Raw genomic sequence first — 27,913 nt, 5'->3', positions numbered from 1 at the left:
AATATGCAGAGAGACCACCTAACTCTTCCTGGGGGAATTGAGAAGAGTTCAAAGAAAGAGGACTGCTTGAGCTGAATCCTGAAGGACAAGCAGGAGTTTTCTTCGTATAGAAGACAGGATAAGGGATTCCAGTTAGAAGGCAAAGCTTGAGAAAAGACATGAGAGAGGATGGCACGATCAGGACAGGGGAAAGGCTTGGTGTGGAGAGGCTGGGAGGGGAAGCAGCCAGAGTGGAAGCTGTCCAGGTTGGCTGGGGTCAGACTGCAAAGTCCTATGTGTCACTTGCACTCCACCCCCAGGGCAAAGGGAAGTCAGTATCATTGATATCTGCAAAGTCATAGTCTTCCCCCAGCCATATTATTGGCATTTTCAAAAGTACTCAAACACAAACAGAATCAGGTTCTTTATAGAGCAGTATGAGAATCTTAACAGGAAAGGAACACCGTGCAATGAGAATGAACTGTTCTTAAACACCCCCCACCAAAAAAAATCTAAGATCACAAGTTGGTCTCTCATACAGTGGCAGATACTACAGACCAGTAAACTCAACAATTCCAATCCCTTTCTGACTTGCTTTTCTATTAATATTAATATATGGTCTTGAGGTGGAAAAGTGAAAATTCCTAGACTACCTTACAATTTGTTTTGCCATGTGCTCTAAATTCAGCAAAGCACACCTCTGGGAGACTCTGGCCAGCGTGGTGGCAGAGATGATTCTCCTGGGAGAGAAAGGTGGTGACTTCTGGTGGAATGGTCCTGCATGGGAATGTTCATCTTCATGTACCACATACTCCCAAGTCTGGTTCTCTGCCTTTTTCTGATGTTTTATTTGCTTCCTGATACCCTTTAACAAATCCCTTTCCACTAGAGGGGACTGTTATCAGCAAAAGAACACTGACCAAACCACATCACAGAATAGCATGCCTTGAATTTGGTCCTGGACCTGACAAACTAAAACCAAAATTAAAAGCCATTTGTTGGGGGGAAAATGTTTACCTAAAATAAACAAAGATAAGCTCCCTATTATATGGGTAGAATTGTAATGACTATGGTCCCTAAAGCACCGTGCTTGGGTGGTACACCTATATAAGCTCACTATTAGGAGCCCTATCACCACCCCACAGCCCCTGTCCTAGTTTCAGGACATTAATACTTTTTTTTTTTTTTTTGAGACAGAATCGCGCTCAGTCGCCCAGGCTGGAGTGCAGTGGTGCGATCTTGGCTCACTGCAAGCTCCACCTCCCAGGTTCACACCATTCTCCTGCCTCAGCCTCCCGAGTAGCTGGAACCACAGGCGCCTGCCACTACGCCCGGCTAGTTTTTTTGTATTTTTAGTAGAGACGGCATTTCACCATGTTAGCCGGGGTGGTCTTGATCTCCTGACCTTGTGATCTGCCCATCTTGGCCTCCCAAAGTGCTGGGATTACAGGCATGAGCCACCGTGCCCAGCCTGACATTAATACTTCTTAACTCTCAGTCTCCAGACCAGTGTCCTCAAGCAAGGGCGATTTTGCCCCTAAAATAGGACATCTGGCAATGTTTGGGACATTTTTGGTTGCCACAACTCCCAGAAGGTTGGCGGAGGTACTACTGGCATCAAGTAGAGAGAGACTAAAGATGCTACTAAATATCCCACAATGCACAAGATGGCACTCTGCTACCCTCCCCCAACAAAGAATTAGTTAGCCCCAAATGTCAATAGTGCTGAAGTTGAAAAACCCTGCTGCAGAGAGCAGTATGCCCAGCTGTAATTCCTTCTCCACACTTACTAATGTGCTGTGTAGCTTTCTAAAATGTACATACATTGGATTGTGACCCTTCCCAGATTAAATCACTTCAGTGGTACTCTACTGCCCTTACAATAAAGTCTAAATTCCTTAAAATGATCCCACATTCCCCCGCCAGTGGCATCTCTCGCCGTTCCCATGCTACTCCCCAGACATGCCAAATGTCTTGCAGGTCCTGAAAAGTACCGCCTTCTAATACCAGCAAACTGCTTCCTGACCTGGCCAATTCTCACTCATGTTTCAGGGCATTCCCTCCGGGAAGGAGCCCTTCCACCCTAAGTCTTGTTTAGGTGCCCCTGCCACGTGCTTCCATACCACCCTCTACTTCCTTTACAATAGTACTTCCCCCCAAAATTGTCATTGTTAATTTATTCAGTGCATTTCTCACTAGCTAAGTAAATACTATGAGGACTGAGATTAGGCTTATTTTATTAAGTGTCATATTACCACAATTATTTTGTTCATCAAACTGTTAAATTTGTGGCTGGGTGCAGTGGCTCATGTCTGTAATTTCAGCACTTTGGGAGGCCAAGGCAGGAGGATGGCTTGAGGCCAGGAGATCGAGACAGAACTGGGCAACATAGTGAGACCCCATCTCTACAAAAAATTTTAAAATTAGCTGGGCATGGTGGGCACACCTATAATCCTAGCCACTTGGGAAGCTGGGGCAGGAGGATCATTTGAGCCCAGGAGTTCAAGGCTGCAGTGAGCTATAATTTCATCACTGCAATCCAGCCTGAGTAACAGAGCAAGGCCTTGTCTCTTTAAAAAAAAAAGTGTTAGGGGCCAGGCGTGGTGGCTCACGCCTATAATCCCAGCATTCTGGGGGGCCGAGGCGGGCGGATTACCTGAGGTCGGGAGTTTGAGACCAGCCTGACCAACACAGAGAAACCCCGTCTCTACTAAAAATACAAAATTAGCTGGGTGTGGTGGCGCATGCCTGTAATCCCAGCTACTTGGGAGGCTGAGGCAGGAAAATCGCTTGAACCTGGGAGGCGGAGGTTGCAGCGAGCCGAGATCGTGGCATTGCCCTCCAGCCTGGGCAATAAGCACGAAACTCCATCTCAAAACAAAAAAAAAAGTGTTAGTATACAGCACTAGCTTTACAAAAACACAATGAATAGGCATAAACGGAGATATGATAATGTGAGCAACACAAAGCAAGAGTTAGCACTGGCCAGATCTATAGTGGAATAGATACTTCAAAGAACCACAAGTTGCTTGTGTCTGTCAGGAGACCAATAAAAGGGTCACTAAAAGGCTAGACAACAAGACACAGGAAGACTGAAGATTAAGGTATCTAAGGTTATTCAGCAGAATATAATCAGAGATACAAGAGCTGGAGTAATTTAGTGAAAGTCTTAAATAATCAAACCAAAACACCATAATATGCATAGAAAGATGTATTTGCAGAGAATATAATAGCCTGGTTATTCACCTGATATTTAGTATCCATTAAGTAAGGAGAAAGCAGTTTAAATTAAAGCATGAAGGATTTAATCCAACAAAAACAGCTCTTAAAAACACTGGTAAGGCCAGGTGCCGAGGCTAACGCCTATAATCTCAGCACTTTGTGAGGCCAAGGCGAGAGGATCACTTGAGCTGAGGAGTTCAAGACCAGCCTGGGAAACATAGGGAGATCCCATCTCTACCAGCTACTTGGAAGCTAGGCAACAGAGCAAAACCCTGTCTCAAATAAATAAATTAATTTAATTAAATTAAATATTGGTAAATACCAGAGTGTTTTGCTAATGAGTGCTAAAGTTTGTCATTCACTTCATTGAATAAACATTTATAATTAGCTCAATTTAACCATTTCACAGTGTATACATATTTCAAAACAATATGTTGTACATAATACATATATGTATATATAATTTTTTAGTTACCAATTAAAAATTTTTTTTTTAAACAGCCATGAGTGCCTTCTCTGCTCCAGGAACATCTACTACAGGAACATCTATTATAACACAGTATGGCAAATAGTATAGAGGCCTGAAAAAGTATTAGAATGCAAAAGGAGAATTCAAATTAGATTTTCATGGTAAATCTAAAAAAATCCCTCTGGCTCAGGAGTTGATGGTTTGGAAAAAGGCAGTATTGGAGAGAGGGATAATAGTTACAAGATCATTTTAGTAATCCATGTGAGAGATGGATGGATTGAACAAAAAGAGTGACAGGAGAATGGAAAGGAGAAAGCAGGTAGGAAAGCTGTTTACAATCACTCCAAAAAGATTTGGGAGACCAATTACATTGGAGGAGATAAAAAGGAGGGAGAGGTTTTTTTGCTTGTTTTTTTGAGAGAGTCTCACTCTGTTCCCCAGGCTGGAGTGCAGTGGCGTGATCTTGGCTCACTGCAACCTCCATCTCCCTGGTTCAAGCGATTCTCACGCCTTAGCCTCCCAAATAGCTGAGATTACATGCATGTGCCACCATGCCCAGCTAATTTTATTTTTTTCTATTTTTTTAGTAGAGACCGGGATTCACCATGTTGGCCAGGCTGGTCTCAAACTCCGGGCATCAAGTGATCCATTTGTCTTGGTCTCCCAAAGTGCTAGGATTACAGGCGTGAGCCACCACACCCCACCAAGTTTTGTTTTTTTTGTTTTTTTTTTAATAAAGTTTCTGGTATGGATCACCAAAAAAATGATGCTAATGAGCGAGATTTGAAATGCCAGAAAACATAGGCTTCCCTGATGAATATGGAATTGCTTTGGGCTTGGTGACTGTGATGTGCCTCAACAAAGGTGGGCAACAGGAAATATGGGTCTAGAGCAAGCCTTTCCAACCCACGGCCCACACGCAGCCTAGGACAGCTTTGAATGTGGCCCAACACAAATTTGAAAACTTTTTTAAACCATTATGAGATTTTTTCGATTTTTTTTTTTTTTTTTAGCTCATCAGCTATTGTTGGTGTATTCTGTGTGTGGCCCATGACAATTCTTCTCCCAGTGTGGCCCAGGAAAGCCAAAAGACTGGATACCCCGGTCTAAAGCTTAGGAGAGGTATCTGGGCTGGAGAAATAGATCTGAGAGACAAGCACTTTCTGTGAATGATCCAGCTTAGGGAAAAATCTACAGAGTGGGAGAATAGTGGTGAAGATGGAACATGGAGGGAGAAACAGCAACACTTAAGAGTCATGCAGAAGAATTCCTTCAAAAGAAATGTCCAGAAAGCAACAACAAAAAAACGGGCACAATGGCTCACACCTATAATCCCAGCACTTTGGGAGGCGGAGGCAGGTGGATCACTTGAGGTCAGGAGTTCGAGACCAGCCTGGCCAACATGGTGAAACCCCGTCTCTACTAAAAATACAAAAATTACCCAGGCATGGTGGTGGGTGCCTGTAATCCCAGCTACTCAGGAGGCTGAGGCAGGAGAATCACTAGAACCCAGGAGGCAGAGGTTGCAGTGAGCTGAGATCGCAAAACTGCACCCCAACCTGGTCGACAGAGGGAGACTCCACCTCAAAAAACAACAACAAGCCGGGCGCGGTGGCTCAAGCCTGTAATCCCAGCACTTTGGGAGGCTGAGGCGGGCGGATCATGAGGTCAGGAGATCGAGACCATCCTGGCTAACACGGTGAAACCCCGTCTCTACTAAAAATACAAAAAAAAATTAGCCGGGCGTGTTGGCGGGCGCCTGTAGTCCCAGCTACTCGGGAGGCTGAGGCAGGAGAATGGCATGAACCCGGGAGGCAGAGCTTGCAGTGAGCCAAGATCGTGCCACTGCACTCCAGCCTGGGGGACAGAGAAAGACTCCGTCTCAAAAAAAAAAAAAAAAAAAAAAAACAACAACAACAAAAGGATAGTGTCATTGAAACCAAAGAAGAAAAGAGTTTTGTAAAAATGAGAGTGGTAAACAGTGTCAAATACAAAAGAGGACAGACAGCACAATGTCTACTGCATTGAGAAACAGGACACTGATAGTCCTGGTGAGGGAAGCGGAAGTGTGGATGGGGTGGCAAACTATGGAGTGTAAACTATGCTGAGCCATGGAGGGAAGGAGAGGTAAAGGTGGAGATCACCAAGCATAATGAGTACTTTCTCAAGAAGATGCCTGTGAAGAGGGAAGGGTGAATAATATAGAGTGTTATACTTAGGTGTGTATGCAATTTGTTTTTTGCCTTCTTGAGAGATCTGGGTATGAATCCTGGTGCTACTACTTGCTATCTATGACCTTAGACAGGTCACATGACACCAGATATTCAGTTTTCTTAGCTGCAAAAATAACTTACTGCATAGCATTGTATGAGGATTAAATAAGACAATACAGGAAAAGCTTTTAGGGCCAGATTTCGATACATCATAAAAAGGAGTAATTTATAATTATCATTATAAATAAATGCTGAGGAGAAATGAACCACCAGATAGAAACTGGAGGGGTTAATGGTTTCTACAGGATCCAGTAAGGCAAGATTATAAACATTCTGGAGAGGATGGTCCTGAACAAGAAGAGGGATGCTTCATCTGGACATCTTTAAAATCTCGGGAAGAATAAATCATAAGACTGACTTTCCACAGGAAATTCATAATCTCAGAGCATCTTCTGCAGCATACTGTGTGTGGCTGCTAACATCAAGCCCCACTACAGGGAGTCCTCACCCCTTGCTGACTCTGCACTATATACATTCAACCTAGCACAGCCTGGATCCCAGATATCTGAGCTAGTTCCAGTGAGCCCTGAGAGTTACTCATTGATTTATACATGGTCCATTTGTACAAAGAATTGTACAAAGAATTATCCTCACATATAACTGATGTATAGATTTATCTAGGGCCAATCCTAGATAAGGATACATAAGTTTAACTCATTTATAAATTTAATTCATTTTTTATTCAATGTTTACAATAGCCTTACACCACTAATTAACAGCAAGAACAAGACTCACAGTAAAAATAAAACAGGAAGTGTTTGTTTTAGTCTATATTTAAAAACCAAACTTGTATTCCATGCAATAACCAAACTACTGATGTAGAGTTCTGCTACGAGAACCTTTTCCAAATGATCCTGTAATCTCAAGCCATTTCATTATATAATGATCATTCAATGCTTTCAAATCTCCTCTTTCAGAACATCTTATGTCTCTGAGCCTGAGAACTGAATAATCACATACAAGTCAAAATAACACACTTTACCTGTTGGAGATGCTGTGTGCGATAGATCCCCATAGTGCCCATAATGAGGTGGAGAAAGGCCTATTCCAGGCTGAGGCTGAGAATATGGAGGTGTAGCCACATAACCTTGTTGACTCATTATGAAAATATCATTCCATAGGATAATTCTACAAAAGAAGTCTGCAACAGAGAAACAAGAAACATGTTACCAAGAGAGTTTCAATCACTTAAAGCTATTAAAAATATAGACACTGTTATTACATGTTTATGATGGTTTGAGGAAAAGTACAAATATCAGGTACATGAGAAATCTTTGTATTATACAATATATCATTATCCCCTAAAAAAGGTCTAACCATAGCTCTCTGAAACTCAGTAAATCACTTCAATAATCCTGGGCAAATTCTCAAGCATGAGACCTGAATAACAACTCGCAACCACTTTTTTAATGGAAGCCTGAAGCATCTCGCAGATAGTCTCTCATAGTGTTCCTATGATTTTGTGCTTTTCGTTTCCATGGTCACATTTCAGCACAGAGCACACCATGCCGTTCAATTGACTGACCACCGTAACTGCCAGTAGCCTGCAATCAGATGTTTTATGACTTATGTCTTTTTAGTGCTCCTCTAATTAATTAATCTAGTCATTAGGACAAAGAGAAATCATAGTCCAACAAAGATAGCAACAGGTAACGTTGATAATGGGCTTATTTTATGAGTCATAATTTGACCAAGCCAGGTGGTCACTATAACCACTTGAGTGTTGTCAGTGGTTTTTCAAAGGTGACAGAATTTCTTTCTAATTTAAATGATATCACATCTCTAAGAACATATGCACCTATATTTAAGGGACTAAGGAAAAAAAGTGTAATTTTGTAAGTGTGTAGGCACACACATTACAAATATAACAGACTCATCTTGATTTTTTTAATCTTGATTCTAATCGGAACCCAAATTTGCTTTAAATTTTCCATTTTTTCCAGGTTTTAACAAAATAAGAGGTATTTCATAGGACTGATGATTTAAAAAAAAATTTAAATACGACAGAAAATGCTTTGAATGCAAGAGAAGTGGGTTTTCATTCTATATCTGTCATACTTAACTGTGTGACATGGAATGAGCTGAAGAACCTCTCTGAGCCTCAGTTCCTTCTTTTAGAAAATGAAGCCTTTCCAGATTTCCACTGATTCTACAATTTATCTCCAGTTTATTTGCCCCATACAGGCATATTCTTCCTTTTGTTCTTTTATTTGCTACAATTTAAGATAAGAGATCAGTGATACCTGCTAAGACTTAGAATCTGTCTATATTCAAGAAATAACATTTCAAAATAAAAATCTGAAGCCTAAAATTTGTGATTTGGTTTTGTTTCCATATTAAACTATAAGTTTCCAAAATAAAAGCAACCATGTAAAAATATTATGAGATCATTTCCTTCTCCTGGGAAGGGGAGAACTGAAAAAGTGGAGAGAGGCAGGCAAAGGCCTTCTGGTCCACTTTGTTCCTGACAACCCTTTTTTCCTCCTCCCACTTAGCAGAGAGAGACGTGGCAGCCTGAGCTTTGGTCAAGCTCATCCAACCAAGAGCACTTAGAAAGTCGGCACGAACACACCTAAGTAGCAGCCTGTTGCTGAGTGACAGAAAAGAGAGGCTGAGATGGTCACTCCAAAGAACAGGAAGCAGCCAGGTCCCTCTGAACTGGTCCTCAGAGAAATCAGCTTCCTCACGCAACCCAGTTTGCCACGTCAAACTTCCTCACACAGAGCACCAAGTTAAAGAAACCTGATTCAGCTTCAAGCGGCGACATGGCAGAAAGCCACTTGGTATGAGCAGGCCTAGGATCAAAATCTGGGGAGCCCCAGCCCCAGAACGGCCCCCTGGCTCACTGTCAGCCAGCAACTCTAGCCAAGGTGCACTTCTAACCCTGGAACAAGTTCGTATTTGGCCAGATCAGTTTCACTATTCGGATGTCCCGAAGCTTCAGATATAGTTGCCATTTTTACCATTAATATTTCCAACATTCCCTTCCTTCAAAAAAGCAAATTAAGTTGATAAGGAGAAGAAAAAACCGCTGGCAATGACACTCGGATGGTGGCCACTGAGGATCCTAACTAGGCAGTTACTGCATCCCAAGGCAAAAGGTGGGGGCGGGTAAAAAATGCCCACGCCCACCTTCTTCTCCCCCATCCCGCCGGCCCCACTATTAAACTGCACTAAAAGGCTAAAGAACAAAGAATGAGTTCTCCTCCCGCCGCCCCTGCCTCAGGTGAGCACCCGGCCTCCCGCCGCGTCCCCGGGCCGGGCGCCGCAAGCCGCCCCGCGGTGCCTGGGCAGGGGCTGTCCCGCCTGAAGGCGTCCGCGGGTGGGAGGCTTTACCTGCTCCCGCTCCCGCACCCCGCGGGCTTCCGAGCGCTGGCGGCTCTGCGCCTAGTGCCGGCAGCCCTCGGTGGCCGGGCTCCCGCTGCGGTCGCTTCTCCCGCCGCGCCTCTTCCCCGGCCGGCGTCCCCTCAGCCTGGACTCACGCTCTGAGTTGCAGCTGGGCTGGGAACTGCCACGTCAAACCCTCTCTCGGCTGCGCACCCCCAGCGCCCGGCTAGGACCCGCCGCCGCGCTCCCGCCTGCGCACGCGCACAGCCACCGGCCGCCGCGGGGCGGGGCCACCGGGCTGAGCCAGCGAGGGGCAGAGCGACCTCCCCCTTTTCGCTTTTTGCCTTTTTCCGGTTTTTTGTTTTTTGGTTTTCTTTTTCCCGTCTTTTCTTTCCCCTCCCCCTACAGGTCAAAGCCTTTAACGTCGTGGCTAAATCAGAACCGTGTTTTCTCGGCGCAGCCCCGTAGGAAGGAGGGGAGCGCGTTCATTCATTCTTCCATCAACAGGTTGCAGTTTCAGCTCTTCATTCATTACGTATTACTTAAATAACTAATAGTTCAGGTACTGCACTACCATTACATACAGGAAAGTACACGATCTGGACCTAGGAGAAATTACCGTTTAAAGGCGAATCTGGCACGTGTACACGCATATTTGATGACGTACCCGTGCAACGCACTAGAGGAAGGAACGCCCAAAGTAGCCTGGCAACGTGTAACGCAGGAGGAGTGGGGGGTGGGGGAGATGTCCCAAAGGAAAAGTGTGGGAAGTGGGGTTTCCATTGATATTGGCGTTGTTAGCGTTGTGTATACTCCTTCGTCCGCATATTCCTTGTTTGTGAAGTAGGATGGCTGATCCCAGCCCCAAACAGGAATCTCTGCGTGTAAAAGCACCCAGCGTTTAGCTCACCGTCCTGTGAGAAACCGCTCAGAAATAAAGGCAACCTATATGAGATCTGGAGCTTACCTCTCTATCTCACCCTAAAATCAGGACCAAATGGCTGGTTTCCCATCATCTTTCACTGCTAAATAGAAAGACATTCAGCCACTCCCAGGTTTGGTATAGCTACCACTTTGCTCAAACTTACAAAGTAAAAACCAGCCCGGTGTTGTTGTTTTTAACATTCACTTTCTTCCGGGCTACAAGAAAACTACTTGACAAATACCTTTACTGATGAACTGCCTAGGTAAAAACGTATATGGGGATGTTGCTACTCCTGAAATGCTACATGAATTGTGCAGGAATTTTAAGTCATTTTAGCAGTAAAGATTTTTGGTCCATTTTTCCCACTCTTAGAAGTTTTTAAGGCATGGGGCAAGGCACAGTGGCTCACACCTGTCATCCCAGCACTTTGGGAGGCCAAGCAGGGAGGACTGCTTGAGGCCAGGAGGCAGTGAGCTATGGTCACACCACTGCGTTCCAGCCTGGGCAACAGAGTGAGACCCTGTCTCAAGAAAAAGAAAAAAAGATTTTAAGGTGAGATATCCGGCCTACATCCAGCTTCAACACTGATCAGGTTTGAAAAACCACATTGAAAATTTTGTTTTAAATTGTTTCTTGTATTCTCAATGTGATGAAAATGTTTGGTGGAAGTTTAGGAAGTTTTGGCTGGTGTTGAAGCAGTACAGCTTGTAAAAGCAGTGAAAGAAGTTGTCAGGTAACAGCTACATTACAAGGAGCGAGTGAAGCTATGATACAAAGATAGGAGAGAGTAAAGTCAGAAACAGTCACACCATGTGATGACCCGCTTGACTTGTTACCCCTACAAAACCACTACATTTGAATTGTAAATACATCCTCACCTCCTGCTCAGGTACCAAACTTGTCTGAAACGAGGACAATTTGTGGTTTCAATTCTAAAACAGTTTTTAATTCCTAAATGTCAAAGCTGGAAGGGACTTGACCAGGCGCGGTGGCTCACGCCTGTAATCCCAGCACTTTGGGAGGCCGAGGCGGGCGGATCACGAGGTCAGGAGATTGAGACTATCCTAGCTAACACGGTGAAACCCCGTCTCCACTAAAAATACAAAAAATTAGCTGGGCGTGGTGGCGGGCGCCTGTAGTCCCAGCTACTTGGGAGGCTGAGGCAGGAGAATGGCGTGAACCCGGGAGGCGGAGCTTGCCGTGAGCCGGAGCTTGCCGTGAGCCGGAGCTTGCCGTGAGCCGGAGCTTGCCGTGAGCCGAGATCGCGCCATTGCACTCCAGCCTGGGCGACACAGCCAGACTCCGTCTCAAAAAAAAAAAAAAATCTGGAAGGGACTTTAGAGATATGAGTATTCAACTCAATATTCAGTGAGAACTGAATTCAATTTAATCATCTAATGGATTAATAGGTTTATTGAGAAAATTTAAAAGACTTACTAGTCATTTATAGCTAGTTGGAAGTCATCCCTTCCAATTCCAAAGCTCTTTTCACCTCCCTATGCTTTTTACCTTCTGATACTCTGATTTGCTGTTCTCTTTTAACTGGTTCTGCCTTTTTCTCCCATGACTGCCTTGTATTCAAGTTCTCAAATAACTATTAACTGACTGCATAGTTCCACCAACAATTGGAGTTACTTATCACGAATCTCTTTTTTAAATGAAATGGGCTTCTGGTTTGCATCCTGCTTCTCTTGTCCTGTCCCCAAGTGCCCATGCCTTAGGTGACTAACTCCTAACCTTGTTCCTGTGATTGAGTCCCTGGCCTTCACCAGCCTTGAGGGTTGGCCCGGAGTCTCAGTCTTCCTTGATCTGACCCATCCTGTTGCCACCTGAGCTTAGCCTCTGATGTTCCATATGTAATAAACTTAGTTTCCCAGGTAACCATATCCTATTTGAAAGGTGAGGTCACAAGGACCTCACAATGCCCATGTACTGGGGTTTTATGTTCTATGTTCCAACTTTAAAAAGGAAAGAAAGCAGAGAGTCAACTATGCATAAGGCTACATATAGAGAGAAGGAATTTCCTGACAATGCTTAAGATTTCTTCTAATTGGCAACCTTTTGAAGGTTATGATGCTCTAAGCATTTATGTAACTTACAAAGTTTGGAGGTTTCTGGTTCCAAAGCTGAAAACAGCTTGAAGAAGCTTTATTTAAAAAAAAAAAAAAATTGATATGGCCAAATCCTGGACTATTTTAAATACCTGGAAATGGAGTAAATAAGGTCAAGTTAAACGGGGGTGAAGGGAAGGCTACATGGTAGGGTAGGCTGAGTAGCAACTAATAAGAGTAATGATAGAGTTCAAGTAATACCCAAGGTGCTTCTGGAATTACTCTTTTGATATCTCAAATATCATGCTGTAAGTATACTACATCACATACAGCTTCAATCACAAAATGGACAGTGGGATATCACACTGCTAACTCGGATTGGCTCAGGTTTGAATCCTGACACTATCACTTACTACTAGCTGTGGAAGTTTTACTTATTCAACAAATGTTTATTAAGCACCTACTATAAACTGGATACTGTACTAAGAACTTGAATACAAAGTCAGATGAGACACTGCCCTGGCTGTGAGAAGCTCATGGAATAGTGCAAGGATCAGCCAGTGGCAGCCAATATGCTACATTTGGCCTACCCACCTGTTTTTGTACAGCCTTCGAGCTAAGAATGGCATTTACAGTTTTACATGGTTGAAATTTTTTTAAATATTTTGTGACACATGAAAATTATATGAAATTCAAATTTCAGTGGCCATAAATAAGTTCTTTTGGAACACAGCCATGCTTTTCTATTATCATGTATTCTGTGGTTGTTTTTGTACTATAAAGGTAGAGTTAAGTAGTTGTGACAGAGACCACAAGGCCTGCAAAACCTAAAATATATACTATCTGGCCGTTTACAGAAAAAAGTTTGCTGCCCCCTGGTCTGGCAGGATGTACAATTACAATATAGTTCATTTTCATTCTGTGAAGAGACACAGGTTGCCATGAGAACATGTAAGAAGGGACACTTAACCCAGATTTGGAAAGTGAGTGACATCTCCCTGGTGGAGGTGGCACCTGAGCTGAGGACCTGAGGACAGTAATAAGGCCAAAAAAAAAGGGTGAAGGGCAGCAGGGAATAGCATGAATGAGTTGAGGAAGATGAGGAACATAGGGCATTCAGAGGTGCTAGAAGTCCCGTACAGCTTGGACATGGGTTTCTAAAGGAAATGAGATTAGGCAGGTAGGCTAGGGTAGCTCATGGATCCCTCAAAGGCACTGGAAAGGCAATGAAACAATTTAAGCATGGGAATGACACAGTGGATTATTTTTTTCTTTCCAGCAAAATCAGTCTGGAGTTAGTGAAAGAGTGGAAGAGAGGAGAAGGCAAGACTGGTGAGGTGAAGAAGAGTTAGGACACCGTCAGCAATAATCCAGATGAGAATATGGTGGCCTAAGCAAAGGCAGTGGAGATGTGGGTAGAGAAGACAGACAGGTGGGAAAGAGGTTTAGAAGGCGTATCAATGGGACTGGGTACAGAAATCGGGAAAGTGAGGCAGAATACGGACAAACACTCAGATTTTTGATCTGCAAGAATTAGTGGATGAATGGTAGAGCTATGTAAGGGGTGAGGGAAACAAAAACAAGAGCTGATATGGGGAGGGGATGTGTTCAGTTTTGGAGAAGTTCATTTTGAGCTATCCGTGGGACATCTACGTGGAGGTGTCCAGTCACCTGTCAGATACGTGTGTCTGCAGCTAGGAGACAAATCTGAACTGGAGGTAAGATAAGGCAGCCATCAATGAAAATTTAAAAATCAATCTGGCAGGCAAGAGATCAATCGGGGTCTGCAGTCAGACCAAGTCATGACTTCTGGTTCTGTCCCTTATAAGCTGTGTGTACCCTCCCTAAACCTCAGTATTTTTATCTTCAAAAATTGAAGGAATAATAATAATAATCTCAAAGGTCGTTGTGGGGATTAAATGAGATAATACAAGTAAATCACTCAGCACAATGTTTGGCACATAACAACCGATCAATAATGTTACCATTGTGGCATCATCATCCCAATCATTATTAATAACATGTAAGTGACAATCGAAGCCATATGAGTAAAGTCAAAGGATGAAACCCCTGGGAACCTAGACTAGATGCATGTTCTAAGTTTACTAAACCTTGGTTTACTCATTGTAAATTAGGAATATTACATTTCTCTCATTGTCATGGAGTAAAAAGGGTTACGGAACAAAGTAAAAGTAGACCAGGGTAAAAAGCATTGGGAATGCTGAGCTGGTGATCAGTAGTAGTATATGGGGTAGGTAGGCAGGGCTCTTGGGGCCAGGAAGTAGTGCCGCTCAGCATTCCTTTCAATATAACCTGCTCTGAGGAATATAAGTGGCTGACAACCTTCAGCTGCTACCCCTTTGGAGCTTCTAAGGCACTTAGCCCAAAGCCACTCTCTCAGCAGCCCCTAGCCAAAGACTGCACTTGGTGGGGTTAATGAAGTCAGCATTTTTGCCTAACATGGGACACCTCTAGAGGGAAATCTTTTCTCTGGGGTTCTCTTTGCCCTGGCCAAGACTTTCTCAGAGCTGCACTGCAATCTGAGGTTCTTCCTACCTCATCCTCCTTCCTGCCCTCTCTTTTTCACAGGTGTCAGATCTGCACGCACCAGAAGGCTCTTTCTCCTCCTCTTGCTCCCTAGCTCATCTGTTCTTATAGGTGTTCCTCTCAATAAATCTCTTACATATCTCATTCCATGTTGTTGTCTGCTTTTCTTTTTTTCTTTTTTTTTTTTGAGATAGAGTTTCGCTCTTGTTGCCCAGGCTGGAGTGCAATGGCGCGATCTCGGCTCACGGCAACCTCTGCCTCCCAGGTTCAAGCAATTCTCCTGCCTCAGCCTCCCGAGTAGCTGGGATTACAGGCATGCGCCACCATGCCCGGCTAATTTTGTATTTTTAGTAGAGACGGGGTTTCTGCATGTTGAGGCTGGTCTCGAACTCCTGACCTCAGGTGATCCACCCGCCTCGGCCTCCCAAAGTGCTGGGACTACAGGCGTGAGCCACCGTGCCCGGCCTGTTGTCTGCTTTTCATCTGACCTGGCCTGACGGCCTCATGGAGAAGGTGAGATTTGAACAAAGCTTTGGAGGAGGTAAAGGAGTTAGCAATGCAGATCATCTGGGGCGGGGAAGGGAATTCAGGCAGAAGAGAGAGCCCCCAAAAGTTCCTATGTCAGGAAGTAGGTGTCTGGCATGTTTCAGGAGTAGAAGGATGCCACAGAGTCTGGAGCAGAGGAAATGAGGGGAAGGTTGTAGGAGAGGAGGGCCTAAAGGTAAGGGGGTAGGCAGATAGTATAGGATCCTTAGGCTATTTTAAAGTTTGGTTTTTAATTTGAATGAAAAAGGAGTCCTTACAGGTATTAAACTGAGGAATGACATGACTTGACTCACTTTCCAATATTTTTTTACTGATATGGGAGGCAGGTGCTGAGAACAGTATTTATTTTTACAGTCACAGTGAGATTTCAGGCCTCAGAAATGTATTCTCTAATTGTTTGGTTTCACACAGGTTTTCTTGGTCATGGCCAAGATTTGAGAAGAACAGTAAGTGTTTTGGAGCCTCCTGCACTATAAAAGCAGGTGGAAAATTGAATTCTGACTGCTGCAAGACCACAGTTCTGTATTCATAGCTCACCCCTCACTCCCACCACATTCCTGGTGACTTGAAAGATTTTCCAATTGATGAAGTGAGTAAGATGTGATTCAATGTTTTCATTGCACTGATTTTCTTGAGTGATCTAAGGAGACAAGTAAGCTAGTACTATTGAACTGAGAAATTAAAAGCCCCTGACTCATCATAATAACAGGAAGAGGTAAAAATGGTACTAACAATCTAATTGAAGTCAGTGCCTGAATATGTGATCATTAGTAGGAAGAAATGATGTTCCTTCGATTTTTTTCCTCAAATCTACTTATGTGATTACCTAGAAAAATAATGCAATACTGTATTGTTGCATAAATAAGAAATATCAGAAATTTGGATTTTGGAATATTGTATATGTGGCAGAGACTGGACATTTTTCTGGAATATCCATTATTCTGAGTGTGTGGCTGGTGTGTGGATGCCCGGCCTTCCCTGTAGCTGGTTGTAGCTTTATGGCTCACAGAGCACAGTGGACATAATATATGCAACTTCTTTGTCTCATCTTTAAAAGTCGCTTCCTGAGTCTTTCATTTTCTGCAAGCTAGAATGGAGACGTGGTAGTAGTAAAGCCAAATTAACCCTCCAGGTGAGGATAATGCTCTAGGGTTGATGGCAAGAAATAAGGAACCCTGGTCTCTGGTTGTCTTCATAACCAGGGCCACCTACCCCTCTTGAACCGTGTGTCTACCTCTGAGCTGGTATATGAGAGAAAAAGAAACTCTATGGAGTTTGAGCCACTGACTTTGGGTGGGGGAAGAATCTTTTATAGCAAATTAGCATATTTTAAAAATTAATATATTTTAAAAATTAAGAGAGATACTTGTAAATTGTACCAGTCAGAGTGAATCTACCACAAGAAACAATCCGATAACACATCATAATCTACTAGAGTAAGAAGAGGACTATGGATAAAACTGAATTAGCCACAAAGAGGGGAAAACATAGACTGTTTGGTGATTTTATTGTTTTAATGGAGTTGTTCAGTAAAAACGCACCCCGATGTTTAAGGGTGGAGTTTTCTTTTGAAGAGAGCTGATGTTCCCATTGTTAATCACAATGGATACTGTTTCATTGGCCAAGAATGAAGGTGACTTTTTGGATTGAGAAAAGAGAGGCTCGCCTTCCTCTTCCTCCAAGGTCTAAACGTTGAGTCTAGACTGAGAGATACTGAGAAGTCTGCAACTGTGCCACTTGAGAGAGTTACATCTCGAGAGTTAATCTCAGCCACAGGAAGACAGGTCTCAAGCCAGTGCTTGAGTTTGCAGCAGTGAGGCTGGGAGCCCATTTCTAGGCCAGCCCCATGTGTCAGCGCCCTTCAGCCCCACAGGGGCAGTTCTGAGTTCCATCACCACTAACAAGAATCAAGAGCAACTCTTTAATCCCGAGGGGCGGGGTTCTCTCTGGTTTTAGACCTGAGGAGTGGAGGAGATGCAGATGGCAGAGCACGGTGGCAAGATCTGGCTAAAGTGGACAAATCTGAGGATTGCACTCAGAAATAGCCATAATTCAGTCCCTGGAGAACCTTCAGAAATCACTGTGTCACCCTGAAGTGGGGACTGAATTCAGTGAACAGACAGGACCTTGTCCCATTTTATATATACATATATATATATATCACTAGCAGATAGTATCATATTGCCTTCTGAGAACATACTTTCTAGATTTCAGTTTTCAAGATTTGTTTCCAGGTTGAAATTTTTCTCATTTAGTGCAATAGAAGAGTCAACATTTGTTCTGGTAACTACTATAAAGAAAAGCTATGAAAGTCAAATCAATATAGTATTGCCATCAAGATAAAAATATTAAGAAAACAGATCAGCATTATAGAAATAGATCCACATATATGTAAATTGATTTTTGGCACAGGTATAAACAGACTTTTCTTGTCTCTTTAACGAATTGTGCTGGAACAATTAGGTATACACAGGCAAAAAAAAAAATGAATCTCAATCCCTACCTTGTACCATATAAAAAAATTAATTCAAAATAAAGTATAGACCTAAATGAAAAATCTAGAACTTTAAAATAAAATCACATCACAAAGATTTTCTCCTTTTTTCCTGGATACTTCTAAGTTCCTAGAGGATCAAAAGTATATGTCCATAAATAGGCCAAGCATGGGGGCTCATGCCTGTAATCCTAGCACTTTGGGAGGCCGAGGTGGGCAGATCACCTGAGGTCAGAAGTTCGAGACCAGCCTGGCCAGTGTGGTGAAACCCCGTCTCTACTAAAAATACAAAAATTAGCTAGCCATGGTGGTGCACACCTGTAATCCCAGCTACTCAGGAGGCTGAGGCAGGAGAATCACTCGAATCCAAGAGGTGGAGGTTGCAGTGAGCCGATATTGCACATTGCACTCTAGTCTAGGCAACAGAGTGAGAATCCATCTAAAAAAAAAAAAAAAGTTTGTGTTCATAAGTAGATTCATATACAAATGGTTATAACAGCTTTATTTATAATAACCAAAAACTGAAATTAACCCTAATGTCTATGAACAGGTGAATAAACAAATTGTGGTATATCCTGACAAAGGAATACTCAGCAATGAAAAAAATGAACTACTGGTACATGCAGCAAATAAATAAATCTCACAATAATGTTGAATGAAAGAAGCCAGACATACAAAGAATATATGATTTTATTTACATAAATTTCAAGAAAATGCAAACTGATCTATAGTGACATAAGATAGATCAGTAATTGCATGGAACATGGAACTGAGGAGAGGGCAGAGAGAGGTGGGTGAGGGGCCCTATAAAGGAGAAGGGGATACTTTGGGGTGATGGATATGTTCATTATCTAGACTGGTTTTACAGGTGTGTATATGTATATATACATATATCAAAATGTATCAATTTGTATATTTTAAATAAGTACAGTTAATTGTATTTTAATAGATTTCAATAAAGTTGTTAACATTTTTTCCTTGAATTTATGATTTTTTCTAGAGGCTTGATATATTTGTGATATTAAGATTTCTAGACCCAGAACATAACCTGGTTTTGTTGTTGTTGTTTTTTTGTTTTTTTGCCTTTGGGCCCTTCAATAAGTTAGGTGTTTTAGTTTTTTAATGTATAGGTCCTGTATTTTTTAACCTATTTTTTTACTATTATGTTTTGTGTGAATTTGCTTTTGTCCATTTCTATTTCTAGTGTTTATTATCAGTAAAGAAATTTCTAAATAAATATGAGTGATGAAATTATCAAATTATTTTTCTTATTTTATTACTTTAAAATCGCAATTTTGGGGTTTTCTAGATATACAGCAACTTCATCAGCATTGCATTTTTTTCTTATTGCACTTGCAAGAAACTCCAAAATAATACTGATTAATAAACTTGCTGTTGCACATTTCTCTGTGATTGTGCTTTTAAAGGAAATGACTTTAGCATATGCATTTCAAATAATATTTTAATGTATCAGCCCTACTGTGCCATGATATCTGATTAAACACAATTTCTGGGTTTGTTTGTGATTGTTTTTGGAAGAGAATAGTATTTGAATTGATGGAATGAGTAAAGCAGGTATCCTTCCCCAATGTGGGTGGGCCTCATCCAATCAGTTGAGAGCCTGAATAGAACAAAAAGGTAGAGGAAAGTTGAATTCCCTCTCTAACTGACTACTGAGCTGAGACATTAATCTGCCATCTGCACTTTTGTTCCCAGGAGAATCCTGACTAGTGTAAGTGGGCATGGCAAATACAGAAACACCTGTTCTGGCTTGCTTGCTTTCCTTTAGTAGAGTGTAGAAAGCTAAAACTACATTTTCCAGAATTCCTTGCATTAAGGCTTTTAAAACTTCATTGATTTTTTTTCTGTATTTTCCAAATTTTCTACAATTAACCCATAATTCACTTACTCAAGTACATATTGCTGGCCAGTGGCTAAGCCAAGTATACCCAACCAGATCTGTTGAACCCTTGATCACTAAACTATTGCAATGCTCCAATGAGAGTGTTGGCTTCACACTGGATTTATTTCCATATTGCAACTGCATTAAATTTCTAAATTTTATTTGCGTCATCTATTTTATCTGGAAATTCTAGTGAAGAGGGCAGCCCAGCATACATGCTGGTTCTTGTCTTTTAGTGAACTTATGTATGTAGCCTTGGCTTTGCTACTTTTAGCCCTATTTACTTGTGAGAAATACTACATGTTGCTATTACCGTGATCTCTTTTGTTCCCCTGTTATGAAGCAAGCTACTCATTTGTTGAGGGGAGCAATTTCAATATTTCAGAGGCTGATTTTGCCCCTCCCTACTCTTACTCTTTTAGGTGTGCCTCTTTACCGGAGCTAATGTGCCATGCAAGAGTGGCTGTCTACTTAACATCACCTAGAATTCACAGGATAATCAAGTGTCAGAGCTGTAGCCTCAAACATCATTCTAGCCCAATACTTTCATTCAGATAGTCAGGCTCATAGTGCCATGAATTTTGGAAGAGCTGGAACTAGAACCTAAATCTCAATTTGCACTCCAGTGGCTTTTTATGATTCCAAACTTTATCCACATTTTCTGTACTTTCATTCAAAAGCCTCTTTTAAGAGTTTAATTTCAAATTATAACTGCATGTTAAGATGATATTTTGAAACCAACTTTAAAAAACAGAATAAGCTTCTTAAAAAAGTATGCACACACACACACACACACTTATATACGTATTAAAATGCCTCCACCTCCACCCACACACACGGACACACACAGACACAACTCAGGGAGGGGAGGGGAGAGAAGGGAAGGGAAAAGAAGGGAAAGTCTTCCATTTATGGCTTGCTTTACCCAACACTGTACAGTCCTTGATAACCTGAGGATTTGGCTCTCAGCTTCTGCCTTTCTAGGCTCGATGCCTTCTTTCTGTGGCTGGGATCCACTGTTTCCAAGTAATCCAAAGGAAGGTGCAAAAGTGCTTTTGTAGCCTGATGCTTTAACTATAAAAGCCAGTTCTTCTGCCTCCAGATTTCAGCTTTAACATCTCATCTTTGCATAAAGCAGGAACAAAGTGTCTCTGAGTGGGGAGTAGAAGTTGGAAAACCAAACTGTTCTCCTTAGATAGGATGATTTTACCATTTACACCTTCAGAGAGGCGAGACAGCCTCCTTCCTCCTGTTCCTGAGGCTGAGAGCTATCTTTCCTACTTAAATATAGTGCTAATACCTTTTCCTCTACTCTCCCTACCAGACTTTCAAACCATTTGTTACTCCCACTAAACTGACCACATAGCTTACAATAAAACAATATTTTAAACAGAAAAATAAGTGGAAAAAATCTAGTTTATCAGAGATCTCATCACTCCTGCATAAAACTTTTTTTCAATAGGGTTGTTTTTTTTGTTTGTTTTTTGAGACACGTCTCACTCTATTGCCCAGGCTGGAGTGCAGTGGGGAGATCATGGCTCACTGTAGTTTCAAACTCCCAGGCTCAAGCTGTCCTCTTACCTCAGTCTCCCAAGCAGATGGGACCACAGGTGCCCACCACCTTGCCTGGCTAATTTTTTTTTTTTTGTAGAGATGGGGGTCTCACTATGTTGCCCAGGCTGGTCTCAAACTCCTGGGCTCAAATAATCCTCCTGCCTCAGTCTCCCAAAATGCTGGAATTACAGGCATAAACCACCACACCCAGCCTTCAATAAGTCTTAATATTTTTTATTCTTAATATTAAGGACCCTAACTTTTATATTCCTATATAGTCTCCACAGATGTTGACTAATTTCTCAGATGATTTTCACATCTCTTTTTTTCTTCTGTAATTTCTGTCTTGTTTTCTTTTTTCTTGTCTTCCTCTACTAGTCCTTTTAAAAAAATCAGCTCCCTGCTTTCATGAATATAGTGCTTACAAGTTACTGAAAAGCATCACCACCATAACAAGCTTACTACAAATCCAATGTCACTTAATCCTCCCAATAGCAAATAAATGATGCCTCCCCTGCCTTTGTGATTATTGTTTCTGCTCTTAGGATGAATGGATAGACATGGAGTCTTTATGTATAGAAGTATCACTCATCATTTCTGAAAGGAAGATAATGTCCTATTGGTAAAATCTACTACAAAAACTATGAATATTCTGCATCTCCTCAGTAATTTATATACACCTCTGTCCAAATTTGTCTTTTTTTTTTTGAGACAGGGTCTTGCTGTGTTGCCCAGGCTGGAGTACAGTGGCATGAACACAGCTCACTGCAGCCTCTACCCCCTGGGCTCAAACGGTCCTCACACCTCAGCCTCCCAAGTAGCTGGGACCATAGGTGCATAACACCACGCCCAGCTAATTTTCAAAGATTTTTTGTAGAGATGGGGTCTCGCCGTGTTACCCAGGCTTGTCTCAAACTCCTGGGCTCAAGTGATCCTCCCACCACTGTCTCCCAGAGTGTTGGGATTACAGGCGTGAACCACTGTACGTGGCCCAAATTTGTCTTGAACAAGTTATTTCTAGCTCTGTGTTTAGGCAGCACCTATTGATGTGATCTCTAGGCACCTTACTAAGAATATTGTGCCAGCATTCTGCCTTTAAGACCAGGAAAACAGAGCACAATGAGGATTTAAGTATGAGAACAACCTGCTTGCTTATATCACTTATTATAAATCTTTTATTTGACAAAATTCTTCTTATAGATTATTTTTAGTAGTAGAATTAGAAAACTTAATGAAGTTTAGATCACTACGAGTTCATGTGCAATGTCAGGTGTAGATAAATCATTTAACTGAAGGTGCTTTATAAACTAAGAATATCCCATTTTTTCTAAAACACCCTTTTCATAAAATACTCTTCCAAGTTTCTATACTTTTCACAGAAAACTGCAAGTTTTCTGATTATGGGGATTTGAGCCAATCATGAAGTAAGTCTCTGGCAGGCTTATCTGTAACTAACACTGATATCACTTGAATTCAGGGGATGGCAAATAGGGCCATGATATTGGTCTTAAGAATTTTAATCCTTTTCAAAAGAACTGTGAATGACCAGCTATGTTAAAATAAAAGACTAGAAAGTTGGCTCTGGGGAAAGAAACCTCACAAAACAACACCCCTGTTATGAAGTTAAAGAAATGTCAAATCTCTTAAAAAAAAGAAAAAAAACTAAATTTGCATAACATTCAAGGAATTCTAGCAATATTAAATAATTTGTGAAACAAGTTTTTAAAGGGCATAATACATGCTTTGTATACTGGACATGTGTTTTATAAACCCTAACTCTTTGTTTGCCAGGTTATATGTTGGAATGTAAGAAGAAATACCAAATTTGGTACTTTCTGTGAGACATTTGAGTTTTCTTTGCTCTTTATTTAACATAATGTGAGTCTACGTAAAATGCCTCATACCGTAGTATTTTGTGCGTGGAAGAGGAATTCATCTTCTCTGGATGTAGAGAGGAGAAGTGGATTAAAAATAGTATTAGATTTCAAATGCAAATACAGGCACTCCTCGACTTAAGATGGGGCTATGTCTTGATAAATCTATTGTAAGTTGAAAATATCATAAGTCAAAAATGCATTTAAGACACCTAATCTATCAAACATAGCTTAGCCTAACTTACCTTAAACGTGCTCAGAACACTTGTATTAGCCTGAAGTTGGGCAAAATCATCTAGCAGCACAGTACACTGTATATTACAGGGTGTTTAACCTCAAGATCATATGGCTAACTGGGAGCTGCAACTTACTGCCACTGCCCAACATCCTGCAAGACAGTAGCATTACACTGCGTATCGCACTCCAGGAAAAAATCAAAATTCAAAATTCAAAGTATGATTTTTATTAACTGTATCACTTTTGTGGAATCTTCCTAAATTGAGGGCCTTTTGTAATCATTTTCAAATGTTTGTATTAAAATAAGTTAAATATACTGTTTAACCCAAAGTGAAGAGATGTGTTCTTAGAGAAAACATCTTGAGAACAATCCGGAAAGTGATTGTTACTCTTTGTTGGTAGAGCAGGAAAGGGCATTCCTGGAAGAGAAAGCACCTGAACAAGAGCATAGAAATGTAAAGCAACCTGGAGATCTAGGGGGAACTGCAAGCTTTTTGATATGGCGGCAGCAAGGAACATGTTTGTCATGGCTGAGGAAGGGCCCCATCAAGCAACAGCATGAAGATGAAATCAAAGGCCAGATAATGAATGGCATTTTAAGTACCACTGAGGTGTTAGTGATTTATCCTGGAGGGAGGCATCAAAAGGTTTCAAAACAGGAAAACAGCATGATTTGTTGCTTTTGTACTATTGGTTTTGGCAGCAATGTAGAGGATGGAATGCAAGCTTGCGAGACTAGGGGCAAAAAGAACTAAGAAAACAGCACAATAATATAGAGAAGAAAAACAAGGAACAGTGTTAACAGAGGGGCATCCAGTTGAATGTATGAGGCGGAGGAAGGTGAGAGTGGAAACTAAGGTGATGTGCTGGGTGGGGAGGGGCCAAGAAAGAGGATACAGGAAGAGAGTAGTTTCCAGGAAAACGTTTGTTTCACTTTCAATTTGTTGCCTTCAAAATATTCAGAACATGTTGTTCTGGAGCTCAGGAGAGAAGGTGAGGTAAAGATCTGAATTCGGCAACTCGGAAGCGAAGCTTCAATCTTGAGGATGGATCAGATTGGTGAGAGAGACCGTCATACAGAGTGAGAAGAGAGATCCAAGGACAGAACTATAGGAAGCATCAATATCTGAGGAATGAGAAAGGAAGAAAAGCCTCCCACAAAGGAGATGAGACAAGAGGAATGGTTACACAGGTAGGAAGAGAAGCAGAGATGAATGGTGTCCTCTTTATATTTCAATCACCTGAACTCATTACTCATTATTGCCTGCGAATATCAGTTACTTCACTTTTTCTCAGCTTGTACTCATATCTTTCATCTTTTCAAAAGGAATTTTAAAATCCTACTCATTTTTCAGAGTCTTAGTGGAATACCAGGTCTTCTGTCAGAACTTTCCTGACCGTTATCACGATCTCTCTTCCTCACATTGTCCTAGTAACCCCAGTGTCATGAAATGGAATACGATTACATTATTTAAGACAGTCTTTCAACAACTTTTTGGTCTCAGAAACTCTTTACATTCTTAAAAATTATTGAGGATTGACCAGTCTGACCAACATGGAGAAACCCCGCCTCTACTAAAAATACAAAATTAGCCTGGCGTGGTGGTGCATGCCTATAATCCCAGCGACTTGGGAGGCTGAGGCAGGAGAATCGCTTGAACCTGGGAGGCGGAGGTTGCAGTGAGCCGAGATCACACCATTGCACTCCAGCCTGGGCAACAAGAGCAAAACTCCACCTCAAAAAAAAAAGAACAAAAAAGCAAAAACAAAGACTGAGGATCTCAAAGAGTTTTGCACTTTTGCTTATATAAGATATAGCTATCAATATTATGGAATACAACAACTAAAACTCATATTGTTACAATATTTATTAACTTATTTAAAATAGCAATAATGTCATTGCATGTCAATGTAAATAACATTTTGATTAAAAATACTGTATTTTTTAAAACAGAAAAATGTAGCGAGAATAGTGGTATTATTTTACATTTTTTCAAATCTCTTTAATGTCTTGCTTAATAGAACACAGCTGGATTATCATAACCACCTCTATATTCAGTCTGTTGTGATGTACCATTTTGGTGGAAGTATGGAAAAAAAATCCAGTCTCATACAGGGATGTAGCTGGGGGGAAAAGGGCATATTTTAATAGTCTTTTCAGAAAACTGTAGATATTCTTCTTTGATACCACACCAAAACTCAGCAAGATTTTTTTTTTTCCCTAAAGGTTAATTGCAATGCGGAATCTGAAACCATATCAAGAAAGTTTTCGAACTGTTATATTAAAATTCATTGGTCTGTCATGCAATTTGAATGGTAAATTTGAATGATTTTGCAACATCACACATTTGTCACTTAGAAAATATTTATTTGCCATATAAAAAAGCTCAATATTGCCGGGCACGGTGGCTCACGCTTGTAATCCCAGCACTTTGGGAGGCCGAGGCAGGCGGATCACGAGGTCAGGAGATCGAGACCACGGTGAAACCCCATCTCCACTAAAAATACAAAAAAAATTAGCTGGGCGTGGTGGCGGGCGCCTGTAGTCCCAGCTACTGGGAGAGGCTGAGGCAGGAGAATGGCATGAACCCGGGAGGCGGAGCTTGCAGTGAGCCGAGATCGCGCCACTGCACTCCAGCCTGGGCGACAGAGTGAGACTTCGTCTCAAAAAAAAAAAAAAAAAAAAACTCAATATCACTGATTATTAGAGAAACGCAAATCAAAACCACAATGAGCTGCCATCTCACACTAGTCAGAATGGCTATTGTCAAAAAGAAAAAATAACAGATCCTGGAGAGGTTGTGGAGAAAAAGAACGTTTATACATTGTCTGTGGGAGTGTAAATTAGTTCAACCATTGTGGAAGACAGTGTGGTGATTCCTCAAAGACATAAAAGCAGAAATACCATTTGACCCAGCAATCTCATTACTAGGTATACATACAAAGGAATATAAATCATTCTGTCATAAAGAAACACGAGCACGTATGTTCATTACAGCAGTATTTACAATAGCAAAGACATGGAATCAACCTAAATGCCCATCAATGACAGATTGGATAAAGAAAATGTGGTACATATACACCATGGAATATTATGCAGCCATAAAAAAAGAACAGCATCATGTCCTTTGCAGGGACATGGATGAATCTGGAGGCCATTATCCTCAGCAAACTAACACAGGAACAGAAAACCAAATACCATATGTTCTTATAAGTGGGAGCTAAATGATGAGGACACATGGACACATAGAGGGGAACAACACACACTGGGGCCTATTGGAGGCTGGAGGGTGGGAGGAGGGAGAGAATCAGGAAAAATAACTAATGGGTACTAGACTTAATACTGGACTGACAAAATAATCTGTACAATAAACCCCCATTACACAAGTTTACCTATATAACGAACCTACACATGTACCCCTGAACTTAAAAGTTCAATTTAAAAACATTGATTTGCTGGGTTATTCAAGTCCTCCAAATGTTGATGTATTTCATTATTACATGTTGTTAATATTACCATCAATTTCATCAGAAAAGCTTTTAAATATTAAGAAATTGTCAAGCTCACAGTGGCAGATACAACTTTTCCAAATTCTTATTTTTACTTGAAAGCTCAAGTTTTATCATTGGCAAGAAACACAAGGCTTTTTTCTTTGATGTAAGAGGGTCACTTCGGTAATTTTCAAGAAAACGTCATGCCATTCTCCTGAGGAGCCTAGAGATAAGAGGAAGAAGTCGACTTCATTCCTATTTGTATTTTCCTTTCAGCTCATAGCAAAAGTTCTTGGGCTTAGTAGGTTCTCGACAGATGTTTGTAGATTTGAACTGAATTTATTTCCATTGTGAATTTAAACTGCTGTAAGGGTTTCATTATGACCCAGTTTGCCCAAGATGATCCCCACTTATGTGTATTCTCTTCATATACCATCAAATTTAGGATATTCCCCCCCTCCTGATTTAAATAAGTAGTATTAAGCATTGCAACAAAATGTCAGCATGAATTTGATGGATCTGAACTTGGCACTTGCAATTTCTATTCTAGGTTCACCCAGAAGTGTGAGACTATGTATGGTTCGGAAAACAGAACTCTCATCTTAACCCATATAAAGACAGAGATAAGCCTATCTCCCTAGTTGAGAACTTTTCTAACTGCAGAATAATTAATGCCTCCTGTTCAGGACAGTATGCAGAGTCATAACTGGTAAAACAATGTGCATTTGGACTCAAGTGGCTAGGGAGAGTTAAATCCTTCTGGTCTTAGGGGTAGCGGGAGAAGTATTCAACATCATTGCCTGCTACAGTCTTGGCATTCTAGCCAATTATGCCATGGCCTGTGCTGCAAGACTCAATATGTAAGAAGCTGCCAGGCTACCAGGCTGCCAATTAGCAGTGTCATGGGGAAATGTGGGAAATTACAGATTAGGTGTCCATGGAATATGTGCAGGAAATAGAGGCTGGATACCATATTTTGTACAGAGAGTAGTCTGACGCTATTGCAATAGCCATTTTGTC

The 27,913-nt window shown here is 41.4% G+C and overlaps 1 protein-coding gene across 7 annotated transcripts in view; it reads right to left on the bottom strand.

The window, feature by feature from the left end:
* The window catches only part of SEC24D (SEC24 homolog D, COPII coat complex component), a 115,634-nt gene extending 103,613 nt beyond the window's left edge, over positions 1–12,021 (bottom strand). Inside the window, exons 1-2 of one of the 7 annotated variants that reach the window (XM_055274720.2) lie at positions 11,933–12,021; positions 6,926–7,084 (exon numbers count right to left, since the gene is read on the bottom strand). In XM_055274720.2, coding sequence (XP_055130695.1) covers positions 6,926–7,043 — 118 coding nt within the window. In that variant the 5' untranslated portion in view covers positions 7,044–7,084; positions 11,933–12,021. Of the gene's footprint in view, positions 1–6,925; positions 7,085–9,279; positions 9,574–11,932 lie in introns of those variants that run through there. The other 6 variants (XM_055274723.2, XM_055274719.2, XM_063637952.1 and 3 more) reach the window with 6 other exon arrangements.
* Positions 12,022–27,913: the final 15,892 nt, after the last annotated feature.

This window comes from Symphalangus syndactylus, chromosome 4 (genome assembly GCF_028878055.3).
Source record: "Symphalangus syndactylus isolate Jambi chromosome 4, NHGRI_mSymSyn1-v2.1_pri, whole genome shotgun sequence".
NCBI lineage: Eukaryota > Metazoa > Chordata > Mammalia > Primates > Hylobatidae > Symphalangus > Symphalangus syndactylus.
This window is presented reverse-complemented; position numbering and strand designations above follow the sequence as displayed.